This window comes from Anolis sagrei, chromosome 4, assembly GCF_037176765.1.
Source record: "Anolis sagrei isolate rAnoSag1 chromosome 4, rAnoSag1.mat, whole genome shotgun sequence".
Taxonomy (NCBI): domain Eukaryota; kingdom Metazoa; phylum Chordata; class Lepidosauria; order Squamata; family Dactyloidae; genus Anolis; species Anolis sagrei.
Window position 1 is genome coordinate 243,458,974 of NC_090024.1, and position 19,398 is coordinate 243,478,371.

The following is a 19,398-nucleotide window of genomic DNA, read 5'->3' on the forward strand; positions in this document are numbered from 1 at the left end:
TATTGACAAGCTGGAATGTGTGCAGAGGAGAGCGACTAAAATGATAAAAGGTCTGGAGAACAAGCCCTATGAGGAGCGGCTTAAGGAACTGGGCATGTTTAGCCTGAAGAAGAGAAGGCTGAGAGGGGATATGATAGCCATGTATAAATATGTGAGAGGAAGCCACAGGGAGGAGGAGGGAGCAAGCTTGTTTTCTGCTTCCCTGGAGACTAGGACGCAATGGAACAATGGCTTCAAACTACAAGAGAGGAGATTCCATCTGAACATGAGGAAGAACTTCCTGACTGTGAGAGCCGTTCAGCAGTGGAACTCTCTGCCTCGGAGTGTGGTGGAGGCTCCTTCTTTGGAAGCTTTTAAACAGAGGTTGGATGGCCATCTGTCAGGGGTGATTTGAATGCAATATTCCTGCTTCTTGGCAGAATGGGGTTGGACTGGATGGCCCATGAGGTCTCTTCCAACTCTTTGATTCTATGATTCTAGCTCCAGCAGAGAAGAGCTCTTTGCCCCACCCCAGCCATTCCACAGATATATAAACCCATTGTCCTAATTCCAACAGACCTCACTACCTTTGAGGATGTTTGCCATAGATGCAGGCGAAACTTCAGGAGCAATGCCTCTAGAACATGGCCCTATAGCCCGAAAAAACGCACAAGAACCTAGTGATTCCAGCCATGAAAGCCTTCGACAATACAATAATGATTCACTATTTGCAAAGTAAAGAAATAGACCTGCCCATTTTGTTTCTCATTCTTGTAACAAAGTTTGAAACATTTTCCTTTCCTGGTTTGAAAGCGTTATTTCCTCTTTCATTGTCTGGTCCATTGAAAGGAATTGCTGTATTTCAGAAACTACTTTGTTTTTATGGCTGCCACAAACTAGGGTGAATTGGTTGAGACTCGATATATATATATTTTAATTGTGTCAGGAGCGACTTGAGAAACTGCAAGTCACTTCTGGCGTGAGACAATTAGCCATCTGCAAGGATGTTGCCCAGGGGATGCCCGGATGTGTTACCATCCTGTGGGAGGCTTCTCTCATGTCCCCTCGTGGGAAGCTGGGGCTGACAGATGGGAGCTCACCCTGTCTTGCGGATTTGAACTGCCGACCTTCAGGTCTTCGGGTCAGCAGTTCAGCTGGCCCATTGAGCCACTGTGGCTCCTAGACTCGATGAGGAAAACTAGAGCAAAATGTGCTATAGCAGTATGTCCCACAAGAACAAAGTTGGTGCAACTTTTTCTATGTCTCCATGATAGAACCAATTAGGAAATGCCATTTATAACCCAGGGGTAAAACTATGTTATATAGTGCAATAGGATCCTAGATGTGGGAGATACCCCAAGGGTCATCCAGCCCAACCCCATTCTGCCATGCAGGAAAAGCATCATCAAAGCATTCCTGACAGATGGCCATCCAGAGATTGAAATCTTTCTATTGGAATACCTAAATCTGAGGCCTCAGCTTGACTTTTTCCATAATGTTTTTAGGGGAGGCTCTGACTCCGAATCTGACCTCGCATCTGGCGCTCAGCCCCCAGCGGCACCACAAACAGTGAGTATATCTCCTATTACTTACTTACTTACTTATGTAATCCCTCGTTGTCTGAATATGATGGCCTTCCAAGTGTAGTGTCTTGGTGGTGGATATGTAGGAGACTATAGAGCCAGGGCCGTAGCCAGAAAAAAAATTCGGGAAGGGTTGAAATTTTCGGGGGGGGGGGGGTTGAAAATTTCGCAGGGGGGGGAGTTGTAACCTGCCTCCTAGCTCACGCTGAAGCCAAGAGCAGAGCAGGGGGCAGAGCAGCTTTCAATAGCCTGCAGCTCCACCCTTGTCAACCACCTCCACCAAGTCTGGCCTCCTTAATGAGAGCATTCAACATCCCCCCCCCCCCACCTTGGTTGCTTCAGTACTGTTCTGTCACGCGCTGGGCCTGTAAATAATTGTCTTTAGAACAGGATGTGCACTCTTTGCCCAGCGGGAAGCCAGGGGGCCTAGAGAGAAGGTCTCAGAGGTTTCCACCACAAACAGTCTTTAGATGGCTTGAGAAGTACAACAAAGTCTTTTACTAATGAACCATCAAACAGAAACTTCTCTTGTCTTCAGTAAAGTTAAGCAAATGATTCCAAGCTTTTGGGCAACTGGTGAATTCCTAATCTTGCCCACGAAGAACGGGCAACTGTCTTCAATAACTTCTTCTTTAAAAGAAAATCCCCTTTTTAACTTCTCCCAGGCTGACTGTAATCTAACCCTTACTGATGTGGGCTCCGCTACCGGGTCGAACTGCGTCTCGAACGCCGAGTGGACCTACCAGCAAGGCAGTAGATGTTCTCCAGATGGAGTTCTTTGGTCTTTAGGGCTGTTTTCCTGGAAATTCTTTGGAGACTCTTAAGACCTTTCTCCCCCGGAAGGTCTTAAGGGTAGAAGCTTTTGTACAGGGGAAACTTGCCCACATCCTATACATATGCTTACCTTGCTGAGACTAACTAAAAATGGCTCCCTTCCCAATTGCCCTGAGCAAGGGGCGGGACCAAAACTTAACGATGATGGACAGGTGACTTTCCCTATGACTGCAACCAAAGAAACCACCTATCTGCAGAGTCCCTGAAACTTAGGACTGCAAGCAAACATTTAATATAAAGCAAATAAAGTTGGAGCTCCTGGTACAGCTGTACCAGAACAACTACATCGGCTATTGCTGCAAGTAATGACAGTGTGAATAAATTGCCAGTATTTGCTTGAGATAGTGCTTGCAGTTCTGGAGGGACTCTTGATTTTTTGCATCTCATAGACTTAGCATGGGGATTTGGTTAACCAGTTAAGATTCATGAGTAAATTAGGTTTTTTAAAAAAATCTGAAACATTTCGGGGGGGGGGGTTGAACCCCTAACCCCCCCCCCCTCGCTACAGGCCTGTATAGAGCCCTATTCTTGACCCGCATGTTCTTCCACTCCTTTTCACCTGTCACCAAAGAGGCTGTCCAGACTCTGAACTGGTGCTTGGCCACTGTGACGGATGAGAGCTAACAAATTGAAACTGAATCCAGACAAGACAGAGGTCCTCCTGGTCAGTCGCAAGGCCGAACAGGGCATAGTGTTACAGCCTGTGTTGGATGGGCTTACACCCCCCCCCCCCCCGAAGACTTAGGTTCGCAGTTGGACTCATCGCTGAGCTTGGAAGCCCAGGTCTCGACGGTGCCTGGGAGAGGTTTTGCACAATTAAAACTCGTGCACCAGTTGCGCCCGTACCTTGGGAAGTCGGATCTGGCCACGGTGGTCCACGCTCTTGTTACATCCCGAATAGATTATTGCAACGCGCTCTACGTGGGGTTGCCTTTGAAGACTGTTCGAAAACTTCAACTAGTCCAATAGGCAGTAGCTAGACTTCTCACTGGAGCATAATACAGAGAGCATACCCCCCTCTGCTATGTCAGCTCCACTGGCTGCCGATTCAGTTCCGAGCACAATTCAAAGTGCTGGTCTTGACCAATAAAACCCTAAATGGCACCGGCCCAGCGTACCTGTCAGAACATATCTCCTTCTACGTCTTCTGGAGGGGCCCTGCTCTCGGCCCCGCCCTTGTCACGGATGAGATTGCCAGGGACGAGGGACAGGGCCTTCTCGGTGGTGGCCACCCACCTGTGGAATTCACTCCCCGGGGAAAGCAATGGGTGCAGACTCAGGGATGCAGCTCTGACACACCTTGCATTTGAATATATATATATATATATATATATATATATTTATTATTTGCACTTGTTAACCGCCACTCTCAGCCCGGGGGCGACTCGTGGCGGTGTACAAAACATAGAACATAGAAAGACAACAGTTTACAATAGATCAAACCCATACACAACATCTTACGAATACACAACTAATTAAACTAAAAATCCGCTTCGTCTTGTTTGGGGTCATAATCAATCTCATAGTCATGGTCCATTCCGGTAGTCATTCCAAAAACATAGCACTTAATTGAAGGCCTTTTCGAAGAGCCAGGTTTTCAGGCCCTTGCGGAAGGCCATGAGGGAAGGCGCCTGTCTTATTTCAGCAGGGAGGGAGTTCCATAGCCGGGGGGCCACCACCGAGAAGGCCCGCTCTCTTGTCCCCGCCAGGCGTGCCTGTGAGGCAGGCGGGACCGAGAGGAGGGCCTCCCCGGATGATCTCAAGGTCCTCGTGGGCTCGTAGGCCGAGATGCGGTTCTCAAGGTATTTTGGGCCGGAACCGTTTAGGGCTTTGTAGGATAACACCAGCACCTTAAATTGGGCCCGGTAGCAAATCGGCAGCCAGTGGAGCTGGGACAGCAAGGGCGAATATATAATTTTACAGCGATTTTAGTCTATGGTTTATGTCTGTTATTTTCCCCATTCCTTTCAGCTCTTGGCCCATAGCAATATCAAGCTGTTATTTTCACGTCTTGGTTCTTGGTACGCCCTATTGCACCTGTCAGGGAGGTGCCTTTTGTTGTTTCCCAACTTAATCCATTATTTTCGAAGGGACAGTCTTGTAGGTGTAGTATTCTTTCATTTGTACCAGTTAAGGAGGCTTCCTTGCTGTCTTTGATCCATCAAGTTGAAAAGTTAATTTCATGGATGAACTGTTCCCCGCTTGGATTGCCAAAAGTCTCCATATCATACGGCATTACAGTTCTCGATTTTGAAGAGTTCTGTTCTTCCTTCTTCAGCTTTCTTTCCAACTCAAACACTTATTTATTTATTTACTAGCTGTATCTGCCACGTGTTGCTGTGGTCAACCTTTCCTCTTTCTCTCCTTCTTTCCTTCTTTCCTTCCTTCCTTCCTTCCTTCCTTCCTTCCTTCCTTCCTTCCCATCTTTCCTTCTCTTCTTCCTTCTCTTCTCTCCTTCCTTCTCCCTTTTCTTTCTCTCCTGCTGTCTCTCTTTTCTTCCTTCTCTTTTTCCTTCTTTCCTTCCCTCCCTCTTTCGCTACATCTTCCCCCCTTCCTTTGCTCCCTCTTTCCTTCCTTGTTTCCCCTTTTTCTTTCCTTCTCTCTTCTTCCTTCCTTCCTTCCTTCTTCCTTCCTTCCTTCTCTAACTTTCCTTCCTTCCTCCTTTTTCTTTTCCTCCCTCTTTCTCTCCTTTTCCCTTTCTTTCTCTCTTTCTTTCTTTCTCTCCCTCCCTCTTTCTTTTCTTTCTTTCTTTTCTCCCCTTCCCTCCCTCTTTCTTCCCTTTTTTATGTATTGTCATTTAGCTTTTCATCATTTAGCTTTTGGGGGCTTTTTTAAGTCCCTTCTGCTGTGTTTTTGAGTGTTTTTATGAGTGAAGGACATACATTGGGTTGTTAGGTGTCTTGTGTCCAAATTTGAGGTCAATTCCCCCAGTATACTGTGTTTACTACAGAAGTACTTTGGGCCAATGCAGAATGTCAGCTTTCCAACTCAAACACTCATATTGATCACAGGTTGGATGACCTCTGGGGGACCCTTCCCATTTTTATGATCCATCCATCAATTTGCAAGATCTGTTCAATCAGAAGGATATGCAGAATGGAAGTGTAGTAGAGTCTCCTTCTCTGGAGATTTCTAAGCAGAGGGTGGATGGCCATCTGTTGGGAGGGCTTGGATGGTGTCTTCCTGCCTGGCAGAAAGAAAGGGGTTGGACTTCCAACTCTTTGAATTCTATGAGTCCATTGAGCATCCAGGACACAGCAGGGTAGCTCTGCCAGGCTGGTCTAGATAGCCTTTGGGGGTTCTCTTGCAACTCTAGGAACCTATGACTCCAGACTGACATGGCTTGTGTTGTTCCCAGCCCAAGCTCCCTGGTCTCCTGAGCAAAGCGGGACGCCTGGTGTGCTCCTCTCACAAGTTCCTCATGAGGATCGCAGCCTCTCACGATGAGGCCAGCAACAGGCAGCTGGAGGACCAGATCAACTATGACCATCTACGGAAACTGGAGCGCATGTTCCGGGAAGCGGACACTGACGGTGGAGGAGGTGAGCCCAAGGATTTGGTGTCCTGTTATTCCATCTGCTAGCCATGACCTCATAAAAGTTGGGAGAGATAAACTATGGATTCATCTGTGCCAAGCATGAGTCAACTTTGGCCCTCCAGGTGTTTTGGACTTCAACTCCCACAATTCCTAACAGCCTGTCGGCTGTTAGGAATTGTGGGAGTTGAAGTCCAAAACACCTGGAGGGCCAAAGCTGGCCCATGCCTGATCTACACTGTAGAATGAATGCCTTGTAACACCACTTGAAATGGCATGAATCAATATTATGAAATTCTGGTAGTTGTAGTTTTGCAAGGTCTGTAGCTCTCTCTGCCCAAGAGTGCTGGAAATTCACCCAACCACATCTCCTAGGACTCCATAGCAGTTATAATGATGTCAACCGCATTACGTCTACAGTGTAGATGCACCCAGAGTCATGCATGGTGGAGTGGGATCTCCCATCCCTCTTGATTCAGAAATATGTTATATCCCATCCCAAGAATGCAATCATAACGTATGGCTTTTAAAGGACTGGACATTGAAGAGTTCCGGAAGGCGATGAAGAAGATCATGGGGGACATTTCGGACGAAGATATCGACGTCATTTTCATGAAGGTGGACATCAACTGCGATGGTGCCGTGGACTGGGTAACGTATTTTTAGCTTTCCTCTTTTCAGCAGGACCTTGAAACATGGCTCTCATGTCCTCTCTCAAATATCCCTAGTTCCCAAAGACGTTCTGCATAGGGCCTTCCACCTTTTTGGTGGTCCTTGTTTGGACATCTTCCTTCCAGTTTATCTATATCTTTGAATTGTGGTGCCCAGGACTGGACACAGTATGATTCCAGGTGAGGTCTAAGCAAACCAGAATAGAGTGGGACTATGACTTCCCCTGATCTAGAGCAGGCCTACTCAACCTGCAGACCTCTAGGTCAGTGGTTCTCAACCTGGGGTCCCCAGATGTTTTTGGCCTACAACTCCCAAAAATCCCAGCCAGTTTACCAGCTGTTAGGAATTCTGGGAGTTGAAGGCCAAAAACATCTGGAGACCCCAGGTTGAGAACCACTGCTCTAGGTGTTTGGTTCTCCAACTCTCAGAAGATCTAGCCAGCTGTTCCAATGACCAGGACTTCTGAGAGCAGAAATTCAAAACATCTGGAAAGATGCAGTTTGTGCAGCCAATAATCACATTGGCTTTTTTAGCTGCTGTGTCATGAATACTTTTTAAACATTTAAAGGGTTATTTTATTCTATTTTCAGTGAGACAGAGTACATCAGGGTCTTTACAGAGAAATAAGGTAGACTTACGGACTCTATATAGCTGCATTGGTTGGTTGCACAAAGGGGATATTAAACTTTACTCAGCGTTCATTCATCATTCATTCATTAATTGTGCATTACCATCCCTTCTTCTTGCTCATAGAGAAGAGAACCGAACATTGTCCAGATTGTGTTCCCTGCAAATCTGTATACACCATCTCTCTCTGTCCTTTGGAGAAAGAGACAAATGTACAGACAGACCCTTCTATCTGCCACACTTTTGGAAACAAAAAGGTCTCCTATATAGTAAATTTGATGCATCATCTCTCTCCATCCTTTGGAGAAAAAAGGCAGATATATAGACCTTTCTGTCTGCCACACTTTTGGAAAATAAGAAGGTCTCTTATATAGCAAATTTCTTGCTATTGTTGTTGTTCAAGAAATTGTAAATGACTGACAGGTTGCTTTTCCAGCTAAAACATGCTGGCACTCCATCAGTTTCCAAAAAGAGATTGGCTTTTCTTCCTTAATTGATATTGGTTTTCCATCTTAAAGTAAGGAGCATCATTTGACTTCCTTAACTTAAATACTCATTGTTTTGACTATGTAAACATGTTGTTTTCCACCTCGGAGTTAATAATTTGTCTCTGGTTATTTCAACAGTTTAGCAGTTCGGTCGTTTTTTCTTCATCAGCCTCCAGGTGTTTGGTCCTCCAACTCTCAGAAGCTCTAGCCAGCTGTTCCAATGGCCAGGAATTCTGAGAGCAGAAATTCAAAACATCTGGAAGGATGCAGTTTGTGCAGCCAATAATCACATTGGCTTTTTTAGCTGCTGTGTCATGAATACTTTTTATGCATTAAAAGGGTTATTTTATTCTATTTTCAGTGAGATAGAGTACATCAGGGACTTTACAGAGAAAGAAGGTAGACTCACAGACCCTATATATCTACATTGGTTGGTTACACAAAGGGGATATTGCTCTTTATTCATCATTCATTCATTAATCGTGCATACATTACCATCCCTTCTTCATGCTCATAGAGAAGAGAACATTGTCCAGATTGTGTTCCCTGCAAATCTGTATACACCATCTCTCACTGTCCTTTGGAGAAAGAGACAGATGTACTAGACAGAACCTTCTGTCTGCCACACTTTTGGAAACTAAAAGGTCTCTTATATAGCAAATTTTGATACATCATCACTTTCCATCCTTTGTAGAAAGAGGCAGATGTATAGACCCTTCTGTCTGCCACACTTTTGGAAACTAAAAAGGTCTCTTATATAGCAAATTTCTTGCTATTGTTGTTGTTCAGGAAATTGTAAATGACTGACAGATTGTTTTTCCAGCTAAAACATGCTGGCACTTCATCAGTTTCCAAATAGATATTGACTTTTCTTCCTTAATTGATATTGGTTTTCCATCTTAAAGTAAGAAGCATCATTTGACTTCCTTAACTTAAATACTCATTGTTTTGACTATGTAAACATGTTGTTTTCCACCTCGGACTTAATAATTTGTCTCTGGTTATTTCAACAGTTAAGCAGTTTGGTAGTTTTTTCTTCATTAGCCTTTTGCAGTTTTCCAGCCTTCATACTCAGAATAATATCTTCAGCCTCTAAACCCCCCAAAATACACCTGTCATAAAATTTAAGTCAATCCACTCACCATATTTATCACAGCTGTATCACACTCGTGACGCTTGTTCAACTTGTGGTCTACTGAGGCTGGATCTACACTGCCACAGAATGCAGTTTCAGGATGCAGATCAACTGCATTGAACTGGATTATATGAGTCTGCCATATAATCCAGCTCCATGCAATTAATCTGCATTCCAAAACTGCATTATGTGTCACTATAGACTCCTAGATCCCTTTCACTGGGATTGTTTTCAAGCCAGGTGTCAAGCATCCTATTTGCTTCACTCACTTCACCAATACACACATCCTAACTCTGGAGGAACTTGCCTTGCACATGGATCTAGATCCAAGCATCATCTTCTGACAACCTTTTGCTCTGCTGTCGCACCTCAGAATAGGTTCACCTTGCTGAAAAACACCAAACTGCACACAGCCAGAAGTCTTTATAGTTTATTAAAAAGTAAAAGATAAAAAGTTCTTAAAAGCAAAAGTAATGTTCTAAGAGATCAATATAAAACAACACTTTGAAGCATGATCCAAAAGGCACCAGCAAAGCAAAATCCCATGAGAACATGACTGAGTCCTGAGACCATGGACACACAAACTGCAAGATAATCCAGACAAGCAAAATGCAAGCTTCTTGGTTAAACGAAAAGTTGCTCTGACAAAGGCTTGATCCCAAACACATTGCTTAATACCCTTTGCAAAACATGAAGGCGTTTCTTTGGCTCTGACCTCCTTCTTGTTGGCTATTCTCACACTCCTTCGAACTCTGAATCCCAAACGGTCAGCACAATCTAAGGTTTCCGTTTCGTCAAGGTCAGTCTGTTCGTTAGTGTTATCCAATTTGCCTTCGTGCTCATAATCAGGCTGAGAACTGTCCTCCTTTTTTGAGTCAATCTGCACCCGGCTAGTTTCAGCATCACCAAACTAATTTCTGTATTGTGGAAGACTTTCATGGCTGGAATCACTAGGTTCTTGTGGGTTTTTTCGGGCTATAGGGCCATGTTCTAGAGGCATTTCTCCTGACGTTTCGCCTGCATCTATGGCAAGCATCCTCAGAGGTAGCATCTGAGGATGCTTGCCATAGATGCAGGCGAAACGTCAGGAGAAATGCCTCTAGAACATGGCCCTATAGCCCGAAAAAATCCACAATAAACTCATTTCTTGCTGTGGGAAACTGAACTTCCACACCCTGTTCCTCATTGACTATAACAGGGACATTTTAAACCAGATTGTGAACCTGTATCTCAACATCCTCATCAGAGGCACTCTGTGGTTCCAGCTGAGCCACAACATCTGCTCCAATTGCAGGAGGAATACCTGAATTATATGCTCCGTGAATACCGGGGGAAGGACGACATGATGAAGAACAAAATGATCCCAGAGTTCCAGACGAACATGAAACGTGTCCCAGTGTAAGTATAAGGAAGGGAAAGGGTTAAACACCAGGTGGGTTCTGTTGCACACTTTGACACCAAAACTTCCCATTATTACCCTTTGTGAGTCTTTGAGATTGTCGTCCATTGTTTCCATGAGTATAGAAATGTTGGTGTAAAATAAGACTTAAAGGTTCACCTGTCTCCTGATCTGTTTTTGTGAGTCTCATGAACTCCATCTTGATAATAGCTAATGTCTCACCCATGGCTCCTATTGTTTGCTACATATGCTATGCTAAAAATGCTGTAATTGCAATATTATACCCTCTACAATTAGATGGTATAGCTACAAACAGTGCTAGACCCTGAGAACATCGTCTTAAACAACAAACATCCTCTTACACAACAAGCAAACTCTCGATACTTACTTACTTACTTAGGCAGTCCAAGGATGATGGTCCTCCAAGAGAGGTATCCTGGGGGTGGGTCTGTAGGTGAATGTGGAGCCCTATTCTTGACCTGCATCTTCTCCCACAGTGAGGGCATCGGTTTCCAGGTGGAAGGCGGTCCTGGTCGGGGTTGGCTTGACGCGCCTTCCTCTTTTGACCTTCATTCATATCTCTTAAATTCTGCAGCACTGTTGGTCACAGCTGACCGCCAACTGGAGTGCTCAAGGGCCAGGGCTTCCCAGTTCTCAGTCTCTATGCCAGAGTTTTTAAGGTTGGCTTTGAGCCCATCTTTCAATCTCTTTTCCTGTCCTCCAACATTCCATTTTCCATTCTTGAGTTTGGAGTAGAGCAACTGCTTTGGGAGACGATGGTTGGGCATCCGGACAATGTGGCCAGTCCAGCGGAGTGGATGGTGGAGGACCATTGCTTCAATGCTGCTGGTCTTTGCTTCTTCCAGTACACTGACATTTTCCTGCTTGTCTTCTCAAGAGATTTGCAGGACTTTCCGGAGGTAGCACTGATGGAATTGTTCCAGGAGTTGCATATGACGTCTGTAGACTGTCCACGTCTCGCAGGCATAGAGCAGGGTTGGGAGTACAATAGCTTTATAACGAAGCACCTTGGTCTCCCTACGGATGTCCCGGTTCTCAAACACTCTCTGCTTCATTCGGAAAAAAGCTGCACTAGCAGAGCTCAGGCGGTGTTGTATTTCAGTGTCAATGTTGACTTTTGTGGAGATTTGGTAATTAAAGGCATGACGTTTCTTGTTCTTGTAAGCAATGCTTTGTTACTTGGCAGTCCCACAAAATCATTAACATTTGGGTGCATGATTGATGCTCCTGCAAAAGCAGTAATTGCTCTGTAAGAGTTCTACAATCTCCCTCTGACTATATACCATTTGCGTGTGCAAGTGCGATACACCTCCCACAGCCAACCCAAGAAGTACACTCACACATGATGTGGGATGAACAATGGCCACAACTCATTTATTGATAACAGGAACAAGGGTTGGCAGCCAAGCATGGGTCCTGGATCATGATCGGACAGCCCAATACTGCCCGATCCCGCACACACCAGGGTGCCGCCGGCACAATACCGGGCACACGCAACTCGGCACCCCTGGGACCACCGGGCGTATCCCCTAACCGCTAGGGGGGATACCAAACCAGATTCAGGGCCCATGCCCCACGCCACAAAAGGGGTGGGTGGGAACTGCACCCCCCTTGCCGCCAACCCTGGAGCCTGCTCCCAACAAAGGAAGCCCCAGTTGCAACACTGGCCATCTAAAAGTCCTGTACTGCATCCCGGTCTGTTCTTGAACGCTTGAGGAGCTGCATGTAGTGCTGGCGGAACTCCCTCCTCCTGCCGCTGTTGCAGGCCAAGTGCCTGGCCATTGGCCCCTTGACCCGCCGGCGGGAATTCTTCCCGCCATCAGAGGGGGCTTCTGGGAGGAAGAAGCCCCTCTCAGGCAAGAATGGTGGTGGGGGACACCCTGCACCGCAACTTCTTTGGCCCGGTAAGTCGGGCCATGCTATTTGTGATGCTTTACTGCAGACATGGGCAAACTTTGACCCTCCAGGTGTCTTGGACTTCAACTCCCACAATTCCTAACAGCCTAGTTACTGTTAGGAATTGTGGGCATTGAAGTCCAAAACAGGTTTGGGAGGACAATAGCTTTATAGACAAGCACCTTGGTCTCTCTACGGATGTCCCGGTCCTCAAACACTCTCTGCTTCATTCGGAAAAATGCTGCACTCGCAGAGCTCAGGCAATGTTGAATTTCAGGGTCAATGTTGACTTTTGTGGAGAGGGGGCTGCCAAGGTAACAGAACTGGTCAACATTTTCTAATGTTGCAGCATTAAGTTGTATTTCTGGCATTGGAGAGGGATTGGCCCGTGACTGTTGGAAGAGCACTTTGGTTTTCTCGATGTTTAATGACAGGCCAAGCTGCTTGTATGCTTCTGCGAAGGTGTTTAGAGTGGCTTGATACATTCTGTATACTCTCAAAACATTCTTTGCAGGTGACACAGACCACATATGCATTAGATATGGCTCATGCACACTTTGTCTGCATAGTTACGGATTCCTATACAACCCTGACTATTGAAATACACTTTATCTATTTCAGCCAGTGCTGTGAGTAGGTTGGATTGGAATCAATGCTGGGCTTGGTCGATCTTAGTCGATCTTAGTCAAAGCTGTTGTTGGTTGCCTGTTTGCCTTCCCGCTCAGTTTCAGAGCACATTCCAGCCCCATGTTTCTTTTGGGAAACACAGAAGGGATCTGGACCAAACCTGGCACACAGACCCAGCATGGCCAACTTTGAATACTGGTGGGGTTTGGGGTGATTGGCTCACAATTTTGGGAATTGAAGTTCACCCTGCATGCAGAGATATTACCAAACTTCCCAAAAGAAACAATGCCTTTCTCAAGTAATCTGGCCATTGCCAGGCCCCCAAGCTAGTAATTGAATAAGATTTGAAATTCCTTATTTAAAACTGAGTGGGTCAAGTGAGGGATGAACAAGGTTTGCAATAGACTGTGGTTCTCGCAAATGGTATATGCATCCTCTTCCTTTGCTCCCAGGGCTCATTCGGAGGAAATAGTCAAGATCCAGTTCTTCCCAAACCAGACCCGAGGCAGGAAGGATAGGCCCAGGAAAGCGGGGGCCCGTTCCACCCCAGGACGCTTCCTCACCGTGAGCAGAGATGGGATCCTGCACTACTGGAGCGACTCCTTCAAAATGCTCCGGACGGTTTATGTAAGCGGAGCAGAGAGTGCAGGGGATGGGGTTGCAAAACAGGGTGGCAATGCTGTGCAAGCTTCCCATATGGGAATATTATGAGATACGCACACTTTTAAACTTTGCTCTATGTCCTTTTATATATAGTAGCTGTACCCGCCACGCTTTGCTGTGACCAACCTTCCCTCTCTCTTTCTCTTCTTCTTTCCTTCTTTCCTTCGCTCCCTCTTTCCTTCCTTCCTTCCTTCCTTCCTTCCTTCCTTCCTTCCATTTTCTTCTTTCATTCTTCTTATACCTCTTTCCTTCCTTCCTTCCCCTCTTTCTCTTCCTCTCCCTCTCCTTTCTTCTTTCTCTACCTCTTTCCTTCCTTCCCCTCTTTTTTCTTCCTCTTCCTCTCCTTTCTTCTTTCTCTACCTCTTTCCTTCCTTCCTTCACTTTTTGTTTCCAGCCTTCCTTCTCTCTTTTCTTCCCTCTTTCTCTCCTTCGTTCCCTCCTTTCTTCTCTCCCTCTTCCCTTCCTTCTCTTCTTCCTTCTTTCTCTACCTCTTCCCTTCCTTCCCCTATTTTCTTTTCCTTCTGCTTTCTCTCCTTTCTTCCTTCTCTACCTCTTTCTTTCCTTCCTTCTTCCTTCTTCCTCCCTCCCTCCCTTCCTCCCTCCCTCCCCTTTTCTTCTTTCATTCTTCTATTTCTTTCCTTCCTCCCCCCTTTCTCTTTCTCTTCCTCTCCTTTCTTCTTTCTCTACCTCTTTCCTTCCTTCCTTCGCTTTTTGTTTCCAACCTTCCTTCTCTCTTTTCTTCCCTCCCTCTTTCTCTCCTTCTTTCCCTCCTTCCTTCACTCCCTCTTTCCTTCTTTCCCTTTCCCCCTTCCTTCTCTCCTTCCATCTTTCTCTACCTCTTTCCTTCCTTCCCCCTTTTTCTTTTCCTTCTACTTTCTCTCCTTTCTTCCTTCTCTACTTCCTTCCTTCCTTCCTTCCTTCCTTCCTTCGCTCTTTGTTTCCATGCTTCCTTCTCTCCCCCCTTCCTTCCTTCCTTCCTTCCTGCCTGCCTGCCTTCCTTCCTTTTTCTTCTTTCATTCTTCTACCTCTTTCCTTGCTTCCCCCTTTCTCTTTCTCTTCCTTTTCCTCTCCTCTTCTTTCTCTACCTCTTTCCTTCCTTCTTTCCTTCCTTCGCTTTTTGTTTCCATCCTTCTCTTTTTCCTTCTTTTCTTCTCTCCCTCTTTCTCTCCTTCTTTCCCTCCTTCCTTCACTCCCTCTTTCCTTCCTTCCCTTCCTTCCCGTCTCTCCATCTTTCTTTCTTTACCTCTTTCCTTCCTTCCCCCTTTTTCTTTTCCTTCTGCTTTCTCTCCTTTCTTCCTTCTTTACATCTTTCCTTCCTTCCTTCGCTCTTTGCTTCTATGCTTCCTTCTCCTCCCTCTTTCTTTCTTTCTTTCTTTCTTTCTTTCTTTCTTTCCTTCTCCCCTTCCCTCCCTCCATCTTCCTTCTCTTTTTTTCAATATTGTCATTTAGCTTTTCATCATTTAGCTTTTTGGGTTTTTTTTAAAGTCCTTTCCGATGTTTTTTTTTGGGGGGGGGGGGTCACTTGTGGGTCTGTTAGGGGTATAGTGTCCAAATTTGGTGTCATTTCATCCAGTGGTTTTTGAGTTATGTTAATCCCACAAACGAACATTACATGTTTATTTATATAGATATATTAAATGTTTTGAACTTGATTATATGAGTCTACACTGCCAGATAATCTGGGATAGGAAGATAATCTGGGATCAGATCCTAGGATATGTGACTATTAAAATGGCATCAAATGACATTCTACGGTGTAGAACAGGAATGGGCCAGTTTGGGCCTTCCAGGTGTTTTGGACTTCAACTCCCACAATTCCTAACAGCCTACCGGCTGTTAGGAATTGTGGGAGTTGGAGTCCAAAACATTTAGAGGGCCCAAGTTTGCTCCAGCCTGATCTAGACATTAGGCTCCTATTGATAAAGCAGTGTAACATATGCATTCATGCTGAAGACGCATTCTTGGCTTCCAGCTGGACCAGACCAAGCGGCGCCACACTTTGAAACTCTGGGTGATCGACATGCTCTGCCTGGCGAATATCAATCTGTTGGCCATTTCAACCACCGACCAGGATATCGGTAAGTCTGCAAAATACCAACAGTGGGATTTGGGCTGATTTGGATTGTCACATATTTCTCCCACTTAGAACGGGTCCCATTTGGAGAAGGCAGCACTGGAATATCTGGGTTGTTGTAGGTTTTTTTGGGCTATATGGACATGTTCTAGAGGCATTTTCTCCTGACGTTTCGCCTGCATCTGTGGCAAGCATCCTCAGAGGTAGTGAGGTCTCTTGGAAGTAGGAAAAAGGGTTTATATATCTGTGGAGTGACCAGGGTGGGACAAAGGACTCTTGTCTGCTGGAGCTAGGTGTGAATGTTTCAACTGATCACCTTTATTAGCATTTGATGGCCTGGCAGTGCCTGGAGCAATCTTTTGTTGAGAGGTGATTAGATGTCCTTGTTTGTTTCCTCTCTGTTGTGCTGTTCTAAAGGAAGAAACCATGAAAATGAACAAAATATGGCAACCAATATTAACAAACTCTAAAATTAGAACTGATCATGGAACAACAGTCTGGTTCAAGATTGGGAAAGGCGTACGGCAAGGTTGTATCCTCTCACCCAGCCTATCCAACTTGTATGCAGAACACATCATGAGATGTGCGGGGCTTGAGGAATGCAAGGCTGGGGTGGAAACTGCTGGAAGAATCATTAAAAACCTTGGATATGCAGATGATATCACTTTGATGGCCAAAAGCGAGGAGGAGCTGAGGAGCCTTCTAATCAAGGTGAAAGAAGAAAGCGCAAAAGCTGGGTTGCAGTTAAACATAAAAAAACCAAGATTATGGCAACAAGAATGATTGACAACTGGGAAATAGAGGGAGAAAATGTGGAGGCCGTGACAGACTTTGTATTTCTAGGTGGGAAGATGAGTGCAGATGCAGACTGTGGGCAGGAAATCAGGAGACGCTTCCTTCTTGGGAGGAGAGCAATGTCCAGTCTCGATCAAATAGTGAAGAGTAGAGACATCAGACTGGCAACAAAGATCCATTGCCTAGTCAAAGCCATGGTCTTCCCTGTAGTCACCTACGGATGTGAGAGCTGGACCTTAGGGAAGGCTGAGCGAAGGAAGAGAGATGCTTTTGAGCTGTGGTGTTGGAGGAAAGTGCTGAGAGTGCCTTGGACTGCGAGAAGATCCAACCAGTCCATCCTCCAGGAAATAAAGCCCGGCTGCTCACTGGAGGGAAGGAGACTAGAGGGAAAGCGGAAGTAGTTTGGGCACATCATGAGGAGACAGGAAAGCCTAGAGAAGGGAATGATGCTGGGGAAAGTGGAAGGCAAAAGAAAGAGGGGCCGACCAAGGGCAAGGTGGATGGATGGCATCCTTGAATTGACTGGCTTGACTCTGAAGGAGCTGGGGGTGGCCACAGCCAACTGGGGGCTCTGGTGTGGACTGGTCCAAGAGGTCACAAAGAGTCATAGAATCATACAATCAAAGAGTTGGAAGAGACCTCATGGGCCATCCAGTCCAACCCCATTCTGCCAAGAAGCAGGAATGTTGCATTTAAATCACCCCTGACAGATGGCCATCCAGCCTCTGTTTAAAAGCTTCCAAAGAAGGAGCCTCCACCACACTCCGGGGCAGAGAGTTCCACTGCTGAACGGCTCTCACAGTCAGGAAGTCCTTCCTTATGTTCAGATGGAATCTCCTCTCTTGTAGTTTGAAGCCATTCTTCCATTGCGTCCTAGTCTCCAGGGAAGCAGAAAACAAGCTTGCTCCCTCCTCCCTGTGACTTCCTCTCACATATTTTTAAACATGGCTATCATATCCCCTCTCAGCCTTCTCTTCTTCAGGCTAAACATGCCCAGCTCCTTAAGCCACTCCTCATAGGGCTTGTTCTCCAGACCCTTGATCAGAAGTTACTGAACGAATAAACAACAACATTGTAGATACACCCTAAAGCACTCCTGAGTCCTTTGATGAAGCCTAGTTCACTTTCAGAAGCTCTTATAGCCAAGGCGTTCTTCCTAATCTTTGGGCGAAATCTCCTTCCTTGTCATTTGAATCCATCGGAGTCTTGTTCTGGTCTCCGAAGCAGCAGAAACCAAGCTTGTTTTTCCCCTTGTAACCCAACAATAACTTTTTTTTCCAATCTGTGTTTCACAAGCTAATTTCGTGTTCTACCCAGAGAGAAAGCAAGAAAGAAAGAGAGAAAAGGAGCAGCAGAAGCGTGACATGCTGCTTTGCATATGTAAATGTAACACCCGGGGATCAGGCAGCAATAAATCTTTCATTAACTTGATTAATTTGAGAACGTTGCAATCCCACCTGTTCTTTCTTTTGCTCTCTCTCTCTCTCTTTCAAGAGCTCTAGGAACGCCACAAGAAATACGTGTCTAACAATTCAAAGACTCAAAAGACACTAATAAAATAATTCCAGATTTTTTAAATTTTTATTTAATTTAAGTAGACATACATTTGCAAGTGTTTGTTGCATACAATGCAATACTTTCTATCTATTAATGTTCAATAATCATTTATCTGATATATTTCCGTTAAGGGGCCACAGTCTACTATCTAAATCTATCTATCCATCCATCCATCCATCCATCTATCTATCTATCTATCTATCTATCTATCTATCTATCTATCTATCTATATGCTCTGTGCATAATGAATACCTTAAAAACAAAAGAACCAATGAAGGAATCACACCAACAAAACGTCTCACAACACAAGGAGTGACCATCACTCAAAAAATTAGGATTTTGTCATTTGGGAGTTGTAGTTGCTGGGATTTATAGTTCATCTACAATCAAAGAGCATGCTTTACTCCACCAACGATGGAATTGAAGCAAACTTGGCACACACAACTCTCATGGCCAACAGAAAATATTGGGTTTGGTGGACATTGACCTTGAGCTTTGGAGTTGTAGTTCACCTACATCCATAGTGCACTGTGGACTCAAACAATGATAGATCTGGACCAAACTTGGCATGAATACTCAATATGCCCAAATATGAACACTGGTGGAGTTTGGTGAAAATAGACTTTGCCATTTGGGGAGTTGTAGTTGCTGGGATTTATAGTTCACCTACAATCAGAGAATTAAGAACTGCACCAATGATAGAATTGGGTGAAACTTCCCACACTGAACCCCTGTGGGCCACGGCCTACAGGGAGCTCTGGCGTGGGCTGGTCCAGGAGGTCATGAAGAGTTGGAAGCGACTGAACAAATAAACAACAACAAAAATAATTTTATTTACAAAAAAATGCTTCTTTTTTGCACAGAAACCTGCTCTTTGCACATAATACTTTGGTGCACTTTCTATACTTTGGAATAGAGCTTTCCTATGCAGGAAACCATATTTTCTGCACAAGGAAACACTGTTGATTTCCAACATACAGAATAAATCCCTACTGCGAATAGATCAACAAAATGTGCGCTTTTTTCAGGATTTCTTTGCAGCAGAGAAAAAACTGGTTAAAAACTATTTATTCTTATCTATATGAATGAATTTTTTTTAAAAAAGCTACATCACTCACATCAGCTTTATTGATACAGCTGGGAAAGTGATGGTGTATCAACATTGTGTAGAATTCGAGCAGTTTGGTACCACTGTAACTGCTATGACTTAGTGCTATGGAATCCCTGGAGTTGCAGTTTTACAAGGGCATGTGCTTTCTCTGCCAAAGAGTGCTGATGCCTCACCAAACTGCAAATCCCAGGATCTTACAGCATGGAGCCATAGCAGCTAAAGTGGTGGCAAGCTATGTTAGTTCTGCAGGGTGGATGCATGCAATTGTGAGGTCTATGTTGTCATTGGGGTGCCTGCTGCTCCGTGGGTACTCTTGTGTGCATGCGGTGCTTTTTGTCATGTGATGATGTTGTCATTGAATAATATAACCCCCTCCCCCCCATCGCCTTTTGTCCTTATTTC

General features: G+C 45.1%; 1 protein-coding gene across 1 annotated transcript in view; it reads left to right on the forward strand.

Annotated features, from left to right (window-relative positions):
- EFCAB8 (EF-hand calcium binding domain 8) overlaps window positions 1-19,398 on the forward strand; it is a 90,542-nt gene that overhangs the window by 8,249 nt on the left and 62,895 nt on the right. Inside the window, exons 2-7 of the mRNA XM_067467070.1 lie at window positions 1,485-1,548; window positions 5,755-5,938; window positions 6,464-6,582; window positions 10,148-10,251; window positions 13,249-13,423; window positions 15,432-15,537. Coding sequence (XP_067323171.1) covers window positions 1,485-1,548; window positions 5,755-5,938; window positions 6,464-6,582; window positions 10,148-10,251; window positions 13,249-13,423; window positions 15,432-15,537 — 752 coding nt within the window. The remainder of the gene's footprint in view (window positions 1-1,484; window positions 1,549-5,754; window positions 5,939-6,463; window positions 6,583-10,147; window positions 10,252-13,248; window positions 13,424-15,431; window positions 15,538-19,398) is intronic.